At 44.2% G+C, this 12,413-nt stretch overlaps 1 protein-coding gene across 7 annotated transcripts in view; it reads right to left on the bottom strand.

Annotated features, from left to right (window-relative positions):
- The window catches only part of RAPGEF6 (Rap guanine nucleotide exchange factor 6), a 1,719,096-nt gene that overhangs the window by 153,348 nt on the left and 1,553,335 nt on the right, over positions 1-12,413 (bottom strand). For all 7 annotated transcript variants that reach the window (XM_069652531.1, XM_069652536.1, XM_069652533.1 and 4 more), the window contains one exon: positions 2,464-2,684. In XM_069652531.1, the coding sequence (XP_069508632.1) occupies positions 2,464-2,684 (221 nt within the window). The remainder of the gene's footprint in view (positions 1-2,463; positions 2,685-12,413) is intronic.

Below are 12,413 nucleotides of genomic sequence, written 5' to 3'. Positions count from 1 at the left end.
CTGCTCTAGCAGGTTTAACCGCGGACACTGCAATTGTGTAATTTACTTCACCTGAAGTTTCGTTGCGACCAAGTACTGTGGTTGGATATCTTGCTGAAATACCATAATATCCCCATTTGTTTTGGATTGCTGTACATACTGCAACACAAGTCTGTGCCTAGAGGCTTCAACTCAGGAAACCGCCATCTTCGATTCTTACTGTGGGCGTCTGTGGCTGAGGCCGCTCTTTGGAGGCTTGCATTCCTCTCTCCATGCAGTGGTTGACCCTTCACTTCCTCAAAATGTGCTGGCTTCTGCGAACTCTGGATATGCAGGCTCATGGGTAGCTGAGCACAAAAGCAAGGCTGGTGGAAACAGTCTATGCTCATGCAAGGCTGTCAATTTTACATTGTCAAGCTCAGAGGAATCACCTTTACAGAACCATGTTTCTGTTAAAAATCAGTAACTCTTCGTTGCAAAGGTCTTTCTGCTGGTAAATTCGCTGGATCTATTCTCTTACTATAACAATCATGCCTCTCAAAATGGGTAACAGTGACTTCCTGTCAGCATGTACGGGGTCTTCACATAAACTTGTTATGGGGTGCCTTTGGCCATAGAGTTCTTTGAGCCACAGGAGCTTTACCTTGTTCCTTTATGATTTAAGGTACCATGGGTTTCTCCTTACCTAGCCAAGTGGACCATGGTATACCAATTAAGGTGTACGAGAAAAACTGGGAGCTATAGTTCCCCCATATCTGAACTACTAGCCATCTGGATTTCCTTCCCCTAGGCAGAGGAGACTCGGCAATTGGGGGTGTTTTAGATCAAGCGTTCATAGGGCTAATGGAATCAATGTTTAAGCTGAGGCTAGTGGTGGAATCAAAAGACTAGTGGATCCTTCGTATACAAAAGTTGGGTGCTGCATCACAGAAGAGGTCGTGGCCCAGGCCCCCAAGATAACCATCATCCCATCGGCCAGTCTCGAGCATAATACTTCACCACACCCCTCTAGATAAAACATGCACCAGAGTGTCTCTGCTACAAAGCATGTAGTATCATACGAGCACAGAGGACTTGGTATTATACTGCTGGCATGCACCCACCAACACATTAGGTTTGGCACCTTCCTATGCCTCTCCCCCACCGAGTCTCTCCTCTCCAACCACTTTATTCCTGCACTATGCACCAAGAGGTTGACAAAATTGCATACGTACACTATACATTACATAAATCCAAACTAAGACCTACATTTAAATCAATGTCAGCAGGAAATTCAAAAATGGACAGTTAGAAGAGGCATTGAAATACAAACCCCCATAACTGACGTTTACTCTGTTTGGCCAAAACAAAAAAATAAGAAATTTCTGGCCACTGTTCGCACTAGTGCGCGTGCGGACGCACGCAGACCGACAGACACACATATATGTGAGGAGGAGCTTCACCGCACATTGATAAAGCCGTTTTGTAAAAAAGATACGACTATGACAACGCAAGGTAAGGCTTGAAGACTGCAGGAAGTCAAATGGGTACACATTCTGTACAACACAATTCAAAACAGTCAAAAGGGTAACTAGTAGGATAAAATGAAGAGGCCACTGGAAATAAGAAGTTGGGGCCTCTGCCGAACTGACCCTTTCCGCAGAGGGCTATACATTTCTCCAAATACGTCAGGAACATAACGTCTATTCAGCTGTCTCCACACTTCAGTGGCAACACAATATGATTGCACCTCATTTCAGCCTTGTCATGAAACACACGTCTCTGCATGCAGAGGAGACATTGAGTAAACACTACCTGTCTACGTGTAGTTAAACACAAAAGGCATATTCATACAACTATTATTATATCATTGTACCAACTAGACTTGGTTTTAAGTGTTATTCTCAGCTTCCCTTACGTCTATGGCCCCGTTCTGGTCTATTCTCCATGCTACAGAAAATATCTAGCCTTTCATCTATGATACAGTTGAAATAAGTGGCACTTCTTTTTTCACAGTACGCAGTAAGACCATGGCCAGGTTACAGCCTTACAGGCCCGAAACGTCCGCATACACCAAATTAAAGCGAACTGAAAAGCAAAAGGTTTTCGCACAAAAGAGCAATTAATGCAGGGTCCATTGGAAACGTAGAGGTGTACACGGAGAGCACAGTAAGGTGGGACTCCGTTTAATAGCCAGGAGAAACACATTCTGCTTAACGAGTCTCTATGAAACATACTTCTCATCACGCACAACCACAAATAAACAAAACAAATCAGTAGGATCAGCTGAGCTGTGCTATTCCGGTTGCCCTACATCAACGCCCATTTTTCAGGAAGAGCAAAGACATGGCGTGGGGCAGCTCCAAAAGAAGCATCAAGCTAGACTACTGGCAGTTTGAGGTAGCAAAGGATCCTGGAGGCTCGCATGCCACTGACTCCAAGTCGAGGCTCGGGCTGCGATGGCAGGACCGTGCGTCAGTGTGGGCAAGAGGAAACTGTACTTACACGTGCTGTAGGAGGCTTCGCACTGCAGGGACATGACCTGGAACTTCTCCTCGTCCGTCTCTACACTTAGATTGGACAGGTACTGCTTGACTTTCCGGGCCATCTGGGCATCCTCGTAGAGCTTCTTGGCGTTGAGAAGAGAGCTGCGCCGGGCCCGTTTCTTGTGTGCGCCTCCTTGCACATCGAGCATGTTGGAATTCGTGCTGCCCTGGCTTAGAGATCTGGAAGGGAGAAGGCAGAGGGATACACATCAGAGGTTCCCGGGAAGAGAGCCAGCTGCTGCACGCTGCAGTGGAGTCAGTGCATAGTTCTGCATGCGAATTAACAACAGCCTAGAGGCAAACAGCAGCGAAGCAGGTGTTTGAGAAAGGTTGTTTAATGTCCATGAATGCATATGCTGCTAGCTTGTCTTTCGTTACATGGTATGCTTTGCAGGCAGGAAAGAAAGTGGTTAGTTTTACATATCAGCAACAATTTTAACTTGGTGACTAAAACGTGCAGTTCTGCAAATAATGTCATTTCCCATTAAAAACAAGCATAATAATATATATCAAAAGGTTATGTCGACATTACAATAAATAGTTGAAGTGGGTGCTAATTGTGCCCATTAAAACAGTAACCCCTCACGATAGTGTTTTACTGTTAGATTCGGATACTGGTTTTTAAATGTAAAATTTCCCACTGGTCTGAAAACTTAATATCTTTTAGGCGGCAACACATCGAGTTAAGTAAATGGCAGGTGTCTTATATTGCTTTGGTTTATTCAAAAAATGATGGGGAAAGAGAAGAAAGGGAAGGAGCGCAAAGGGAAAAGAAGAGGGAAGGATGAGGCTCAGAAAATACTCCGGGGCCACCGAGAAACGAAACAAGGAAAGAGACTCGGGGAGAGAGGTTCAGGCAAACCTCTCTCCCTTCCCTTTCAGCATCTGCAGGAAGGCCCTCAATGCTCCCTTCATCTCTCCCTATGCAGGCCGTACTTTGCTATGCAGTAGACACTGACTCCATTTTCAAACAATACCGGGCCGATGCAACTACGTGGAACAATAGACAATGGTCAATCAGGGCTTTCTCAACTATAGAATCATTATTCACACTAATATAGTGGGTGCCCCTCTGAAAATCAGACAATATCCTGACTTGTTGAATTTGCTTCTCAATAACATCATCTTCTTGGGAAACACCAGACTGCTAAGCCACATATGTTTTTCACTGCAGAATGTATTTAATAAAACCTTTGAGTTAACTGTGTCCTGATGAAGACCTTCGCAAAGTTTTACATGAGGTCTTCTGGTTGAAACATGCATGTCAATGCAGTCAGAGGGACCATTACTTCAAAAATCCTATCCCCGCACTTAGTGAGCACATAGGGCATAATGATTCTAAAACGGCACAGTGCTGTTGCCCATCGCATCATTCTAAATCTTATGATTTTCCCCCTTTTATTTTGTCATTTACACTGTGTGTTGTGCAACAGGTTTAAAAGTTTGCTTAATAAAACTTTGCAAAAGTTTCAATCCCTGCAACATTGCAAAATAATTGCCTGGGCTACCGCAGTTTTAAATCATGCAGTATTGTTAATTAATACCTACATTTTCATTGAGAGCACAGAGATAAAGGTATGTAAAAGGCGAGAGAAAGTTGGTCACTGCCTGGAACACCATGCATAAGGGCTCGGGGGAGGTCAGCCTGCAGAGAGCTGACAGAACATGACACATTTCGGGAACAGGATGACAAGGACTAGGGTCGAGAGATCTGGTTCTGACAAAAGGGGCCAGGGTGACGGCACCATAGATACGCCATTGGACTGAGAGCTGTTGTCAGGTTTGCTTGTGTTAGGGGCAGGTGGAGGATGCAGGCTGCCAGACAAGAGAACAAAAGAGCAGACACAAGTTGGATGGTGGAGTAGGATACTGTGGCAGGGTTTTGTGAGAGTGCAGGTAAGGTACTGTGTGTGTGTGTGTCTGAGAGGTACCTGTTGCGTGTAGTGTAATGAGGAGTCCTTGAAAATCTTGATTTTCTTGAGTGAAAGGACTGGCAACGAACGCCATTGCAGAGTACCTAAAAATCTAACCATTTCGGTGTCAGCCTTGATGGCCTGCAGGGTTTCATCCACCTTTTTCACAAATAGATTGATGTCATCAAAAGGCATATCGACCACCTTGGACTGGACTTCCGGACGTGAGTTGGTTGCCTTAAACCCACATTGACGTTGCAACACTGTAGTATTACCCATCTGGCAGAATCCCGTATCCACGCTGGCGACTGCAAGAGAGATGGCATGATCTGATGCAGCTTCTCCCTCTTACAGCAGCGTTAAGTGCCTCATCCGGCTTGTCGTCAGGAAGAAAACCAAGGATTGGCCCCAGCTTGAATCACAGCTCCCAGTCATAGCGAGAGAGGACTGCCAATTAATTAGTCGCTTTGATGGTTGTAGCAGCTGTAGCAGTGACTCATTTGTCAAAAGCGTCTAGTTGCTTGCCTTGCTTGTCTGTGGGTACCATAAAAGGAGTTGCAGGCTTGGCAGAGCGCTTATAGGTGGCATCTGAGGCTAATGAGTCCAGGCAGGGCTGTGTGAGTAGGCATTTGGGCGTTGAATCTGACATTTTACTTCTTTTCAAAGCAATCTTTCTTGGGTGGTGCTGAGAATGGATTCCTCATTACTAAAAGACTGACCCCCCCAAATATCTTCTAGCACTGGAATGGCTACCCTCGACTTTCAGACAGATTCCCGCCTCCGATAAAGGAACCGCTCCTTTTTCAGCCCCTCAGGGAGGAGCTCAAAGAGTTTTACTGCCGGTGACATGAGGGCATGAAAGGAGCCAATCTTGTCAGGAGGTTAATCTCTTGGAGGTAGATCTGCTGGCTCACCGTCCCAAGGCACCTGATTGTCAAACTCATATGTAAAGAGTGTGCGTTGGATGGTCGGCGTCGGTGTCCGTATCTATGAGGACAACAGGTGGCAAAATTGAAGACCCAGGAAATTGGTGGAAGAACCAAACCTCCTTTTGCCAGAAAAGGCGAGGGCTGTGCTGGAGAAGGCAACAGTGGAACTGGGAGCTACTGCTGGAGCTCCAAAAGCGGTGTCTGTAGTTTGGGCAAGATTTGCTTAGACCCATCCCTTGAGCCTGAGGGTAGGGGAGCCACAGGAACCTGAGGAGTGACAGAGGGCATAGCCACTGGGACAGTTGTAACTAGAGAAGGTTGAGCCAGGTTTTGCTTAGGTAGAGAAGGACCTTGCTTTGGTGGAACCAGTGGCGACATATCCTTAAGAGAAGGCACAGTCTCTTCCTCATCATCGATGAAAACTTCCTCCGGTGCATCCATGTCTGAATCAGCACCCTGCTGTCATAGTTGTTCAGGAGCGGCCATGGTTGGATAGAAAACCACAGGCAGTGCAAAGGGAGCCAGTGAAAACAATGGCTCAGCGCAAACTGGTCTGGGGAGGGAAGACAAAGCTGATGGTACATCCCTGCCCACAGCAACTCCCTTTTGAAAAGAGTAAACCCAAGGGCCTTTGAGCGGGCATCGTGGGCGATGAAGACGTGCTTGGTGACAGAGTAGGCCTAGACGTCAACGAGGTAGTTGGCATAGTGGACGTAGACAATGATTTGGTAATTGATGTGGTTAAAGGGTCCAAGGTAATGGATTTGATCATTGCAGAGGATTTGCTCATTGAGTAGCTGATTAGATGACAAAGCTGCTGACAAAGGCGTTCTCAGCGAGGTGACCTTCCGTGTAGATGAAGTAAACAACATCGTGGACGAGGGGGCAGCCCGAGCATTCGATCCATGTCCTGGTTTTGCCTTCTTGCCAAAGGAAGATTCTTCATGGGACCTTGACCTCTTTGATGAAGGAGTACGCTCTAGGGGTCTGCTGTGCCTGGTAGAGGCCTACCTGCAGAGAGAGACAGAGTCAAAAGCCCCAGCACCTTTATCTAACCACAACACTAACCTCCAGTGGCTATCCTCGTAGGTTTTGGAGGAGAAGGGCTGGCAGATTGTACGGTTGTTCAAGTCGTGGTCTGGGTACAAACAATAGAGACATTGTTCATGAAGATCTTCAATGTATACGTTCTTAAGGTGACAAGTCGAGCAGGCCTTGGACAGGCATTTCTTCGTTGGGTCTGTCATTCTGCCCATAGACTCTTGAAGACCCCAGATGGAAGTATAGCATGTGTGACCTCTATGTTCACAATATGTATCTGTCGGATGATAAGCACACCCAACAGAAATGCCTTGATAGGCCCAGCAACCTGCATAGCGTTGAAGACCACATAGCCCACTGATCAACACACATTTTGGATCATCATACAAGAAAGAGGTCCTCTGGCATATGCACCTTGAATCTGTTACATATAATCTGTGCATATTGTGCAAAATTATGTTTTGCTTAAAGTAAGAGACAGTTCTAAGGATCATAGCAGCAGTGGTCTATATTGCTTATAGCCATCTACTGACATGCAAGGGAAGGTTTGCCAATACCATTTATGTACTCAGGGTGGGCAGATGCAGGACTGGGCGAAAGAGTACATCTGGGACAGCTCGGAGAAGGGACGTCCTTAGACAAGCAATTTTGATCTGAGCTGTCCATCCAATCAAAATGTAGTTTCAAGTAAATGTGCATCCCCATCTTTATTGCATTGTCCAGATAGGGCTGATGTGTCCAGGGAGTGTGACAGACAGGAAAACAAGAGGGGAGACACCAAAGTATGAAGACAATGAGCATGGCAGGGGGCAAAAGGCAAGGGGAGGAGCACCAAAAATAAGTGAAGGCAACGAAAGGAGAATAGGTACAGAAATATATTGGGCAGTAAAAATAATTTTAAAAAGGTTAGGAGATGCACTGTGTGAGAATAGATGTGAAAGTGCAGATGAAGAGAAGATCGATGTAAGGAGTTGCAAACTGATGAGGACCTCACCCAGTCCACATTGGCTAGAATAAAATAAGCGTGCTTATTAAGACTGCAGTCGCAAGACATGTAAAAGTTGCGCACCTTAGGGTTGGGCTGTATATACATGCCATTTAACAACGGCATTTCACAACTTTGTTACCAGCGTGTCAGAAGGCCACATAGCAGTGCCTACATAATTACACATTGACAATACCGGACACATTGGAGAGAAACACTAGAAGTCAGCTATTTGTTATTTTCTCCAATAGGATTATTTCTATTAATGTCGACTATAGGATAGGAACGCTAAGTAAAAAACAGAAAATCTTGTACTTTTGGATATCAACATCTGTGGACTCATCAAGCTCTTTATATGGCCTAAAGCATTTCTTGATTTCCTCATTTTCATGCAAATGATCAGTTTATTCAATTTGACTGAACCATCTTTGGACGGCACATAAATGGGGATCTTTAGGCCAATCCCACAGCAATTTTCTTTTTCTAAACAACTCGAAAGAATCATGGTACTCGGGTCCAAACATTCATGGATAATGCAGGATAACTATACACGGCCCAACTGGGTTTTAGACCATGAAGCAGCACAGAACTAATCACAACTTCAATTGTAGACTTAACGAGGTAGAAAACCGACAGAGTGGGCTCCTGCCACCTGATCTTACTCTACTTGTCAGCGATCATCAAACTCTGTATAATAGACTTTACGGTTATGGTTTCCAGGGTGCAGCTCCAAAATGGATTCAGTCCTTCCTAACAGAACAAGCACAACAGGCTCACCTAGGCCCTTTCTGTTCGTAGTCTTGCCCGATGAAATGCAGAGTCCCAGATGGGTCCGCTTTATCCCTAATATTGTTCAATTTATATCTCAAACTGCTAATGGAGGTCCTATAACAGTCAGGCATCACTTTCTTCAACTATGTGGACAATACCCAGCTTCTGGTAGATTTGAAGCTGAATGACATCAATTCATCGACCAAGATCCTACATTGTTTGCACGCGATCCCCACAGGCACTGAATTGAGCTGCTGCACTGACAAAAGGGTGCAGGTGGAGGGGGGAAGTGTGTCCCAGGAATGGTTTTCAGACACCCCCTTCGTTGTATTAGCAAAATGGGCAGCACTTACAATGTGGTGAAATGACAGTGTTAAGCAATATTGTGGTGGGAGAATTGCTTTTGTGACCTGTTATATTCGCAAATGAAACAAGAAAAAGATTACCCCTTCAATTTGTGAACTTTGTTGGGGTACAGTCTGCTCCAAAGTCCACTGCCAGTGAGTTGAAAAAATAGCTCCAAGGATGAAGAAATCTTTTCCCCATTGCCACCACAAGGGATTATTTTGTTTGGCAAGCTGGCTGGACAAGCTCCACTTTAAATGAGACATTGATACCCAAGACACTGTACAATGGGAGGTGACAGAACCCTTGAAGTGCTCTCTAAAAAGAATTCTGGCCGTCAAGGGCAGAAGAAAGAAGCAAACCTGCCTCTGAGACCCTGGGTCTCCCAGCAAACACATTACCAAGGAAGCAACCACATAATGACAATGAGTTAGCTAGAAGATTGTAACTGGATTGAAGTAGCGAATGCTTTTCTATCTATGGTAGGCCAAAATAAAGAGATGTTAGGCAACATTTGTGATCATCCCTTCATGTCTTCTCAGGGCATCACTTTCCCCCTGACCAATTCTTGAACATTCTTGCGGCTTCCCTTTCCACCTTTTCTTACACTTTCCATGCTACAGCTCTTGCCTCTTGACAACTGGGCCTCAGTACACTTAATACATAAATCCTTTTCTCTAAACCTGATTGCTCTTCCCATTCCAAGTCATCTCCTTGGTGCACACTCCGATGAACACACTCTAATGGCTACGCTCGGGCCATTAACTCGGTCTTCACGGCCCATAAAGCCCAGTACGGCCCTTGCTGCAGGTCCATAAAGCTGTATTACGGTATGTAAGAAATATCATAACATCTGATGTTAAATTCATTAAATTAAAAATGAAATAGGTTAAAATTGACAAATATTAATAATCAAATAATACAATGAGATAAAACCACAGATTATATAAAAATGTAAAACATTTCCCAGCAAATGCATTAAATTAAAATAACATGTGGTCTATCATTCATTCGGTGTTACTAAGATAATTGACCTCAAGTAAAATATGTAATTAATTTTTCAAATATTGCAATGTCCCGCAGACTGACGGGACATAATCATATTGATAACAAAATAACGTTGTATTTGCAACTGTTCTAATATGTTGGTTTCTAAATATGGGATGAAGGTATTTAGCGCTCGCTGGTGCATAAAGTGGGCAGAAGAAGAGAAAGTGTTGACCCTTTTCTTTTATCCCTTGGAAGAAGTTTCATCCATTCATTCCTCCTTTGCACCCTTTACTCACAAACAACCCTATGAGTAAAGTTCCAATAAGGCATTCTAGAAAGAGGAGTCTGATTTTGCAGCCCTCCATCAATGATAGGTATTGCTCTTGCCCTAAACATGATTTTCTACTTAGGCCCTATTCACTAAACATGTGCAGGCTATTTACCAATGTAGAACTGCTCCTTGTACAGTTTTTTCATTTCTGCTTTTAGCAATATACCACTATTTTCTTCAGATGTTTCGAAGGTCCCAGAAATGTTTTGTGTCTAGCTCTTTTATCAAATTCCTTATATATCTAAACTAGGTTACATTTAACTAACCCTGTTGGGAAAGAATGTCCATACCCGCTTTTCTGTAGGGAGTGAATCAGCACTAGACCATAGCCAACTCCATAACGTAATGGTCTTAGCTTAGCTTCATAGACAATTCCATTGACCCCCCCCCCACCCCACCTCAAACACAAGAGGTATAATTCAGTGTTCTCATTGGGAGATTAAATAGTTATGTGAGCAATGCAAGTTCTGTTCCTTCTAAAGGTACCAAATTGCCATTCCCCCAAATCTCAGAACCATAAAGAGCTGAAGAGTGTGAATTGCCACGATGAACTTCCAAAGATTGGGTCATAGGTTCCCCCAAAGCATTTACAAAACATATTGTTGAACTTTCCAGTATTGAGTCTCTTTGAAGTAACTTTACATCCTTCATCTTTTTAGCCCAAGTTGTGTATTTAGTCTTTGAGATATTGATTTCCAATCCCATCAATTCGGAGTTTGAGACAAATAGAGAGCAAGCTTTTTGTAGGCCCTTCAGAGTCTATGCCAAAAAACTCTGTTCTCCTCCTGAATTTCAAATGCTCCCAACAAACAAAAATATTTTCAAGAATTAAGGAATTTTTAATTCATTACTACAACCATCCCTTCATATGTTGAGCTGTGTTGAAAGTGTGGCTCTTATGTCAATAACAATGTCTCAAAGATTCAATCTATTCGCCCCTTCTTTGCCTCCCAGAGCCTATCCTACTTCAAACCCATGCTGAGCCTAATTCATCCTTCTCTTGTTTTACTCCCATTTCAGCTCACACAGTCAGATAATTGCACATAACAAATGTGGGGTGCTTCTGGATACTTGCCATTCCAGAATTCTTCAGATGTCCTCTTGTCTTGCTTCCTCCTTCTCCACATTCTCAATCTCTTTCCCATTTGAAAAAGCGGTTGAATCTTTTCTTGAAATAAACATTCTCTGGACCGGTCATTACCATCCATTTTCTTCCCTTTACCTCCTTTAAAAGCCTTCGGGGAGGTTGAGCAATGATACAGCTGGCACATAAATAGTGTTCTGAAGACATATGTATTGGTAATTAACAACAAGGTAAAGGTTAGATAAATGCCTATAGGATCTAAGAGGAACTCTAAAAACGACAAGGAATGTTTCTTCATCGCAAGGTCAGGATGTGATTACCCAGGTGATGTCATCTAGGTTCCAATTCCCCCAGGGAATATTTCTCAAATTGCATAGCCTTCAAATGCCGAATCTTACAAGTGCTTGTCCCTCCAGGGATCCCTAGGCTGCAAAGTCCAAATGAGCAGGCATGAACATATCTCAAACATTGTCTTAGTAAGTCCTTAGTCTTCTGGCTGCCCTATTGTAAAATATAACAAATCAAAGAAACCTCCAACAAAGATTCACACACCTATATAGGCCACCCTGCTCTCATTGAAACTGAAAATGTGCCTGGGACACTCCAATTTAGGGTTGACCTACCAGTAGCTGCCCTGCTTCCAGTCACCTGTATGACCTTTCCCAGTTCTGCAATAGTAGATCTTGCATCAGGGTTCTCAGGATTCACCAGCTCCAATTGGCTTCCTGTAGGTAATGACGTCTCGCTCCCTCTCTTTCATCAGCCCTGACCAGTGAGGGTTTTACAGATCCCACTAATACCTCAAATGTTTCTCTTTTCTTGACTTTGGGTCAGCTCCAACCAAACCGGGGTGGAAGCTCTGTTTGCTCCAAAATCATTGCAGAAAACGTTTAGTTTGCTGGAAATGACATTGGTATAATAATGAGGTAGACCGGGTCACACAAAGCATAAAAAGCAGCTCTACCACCCATTCTTTGATTGGCAACTTCATGTGCTGTATTGTTTTTCCACAGACGCCCAACACACCTTCCACAACTCTTCCATTTGCTCCAATGGGCTTGAGAGGTTTTGCTGGGCTTCTAATGCTGTATTTGTGTAGCTGCTGTTTTTCAGCCTTGGTCCCGGGCAAGGGCATGAGTTTCCCCCACCATAACAGGGGCAGTCCCAACAAGAACAAACCACCACCCACCAGACCAGCTGAGTCGCATTGAAACCTGCAAAAAAGGTTGCTGTTAAACGGAAGTTACCTTACCCCACTCCAAAATGACACAGACACTAGGGTGTAGGAATAAATTACTTTCTTGTTCGGGTAGTGTTTGTGTTCAATAGGGGAACCTACCTGTGCTGTTGAAGAAAACAAAATAGAGCTTCCCTGCCCAAGAATGGGCTGGGCATTGAGTGGTGGCTCCCAGGGGGGCCATAGACTCACACAGCCCCTCAGGGTAAAAAAAGAAACTATTCACTGGTCCGTGTGGGGGTGGCCCAACATTATCATGGGCCCAGGCTGCGTGCCTAGAGCA

This window comes from Ambystoma mexicanum, chromosome 3p (assembly GCF_040938575.1).
Source record: "Ambystoma mexicanum isolate Mex_15411 chromosome 3p, UKY_AmexF1_1, whole genome shotgun sequence".
In the NCBI taxonomy this organism is placed as follows: Eukaryota; Metazoa; Chordata; class Amphibia; order Caudata; family Ambystomatidae; genus Ambystoma; species Ambystoma mexicanum.
The sequence above is the reverse complement of the archived record's forward strand: the minus strand, read 5'-3'. Positions and strand labels throughout refer to the sequence as shown.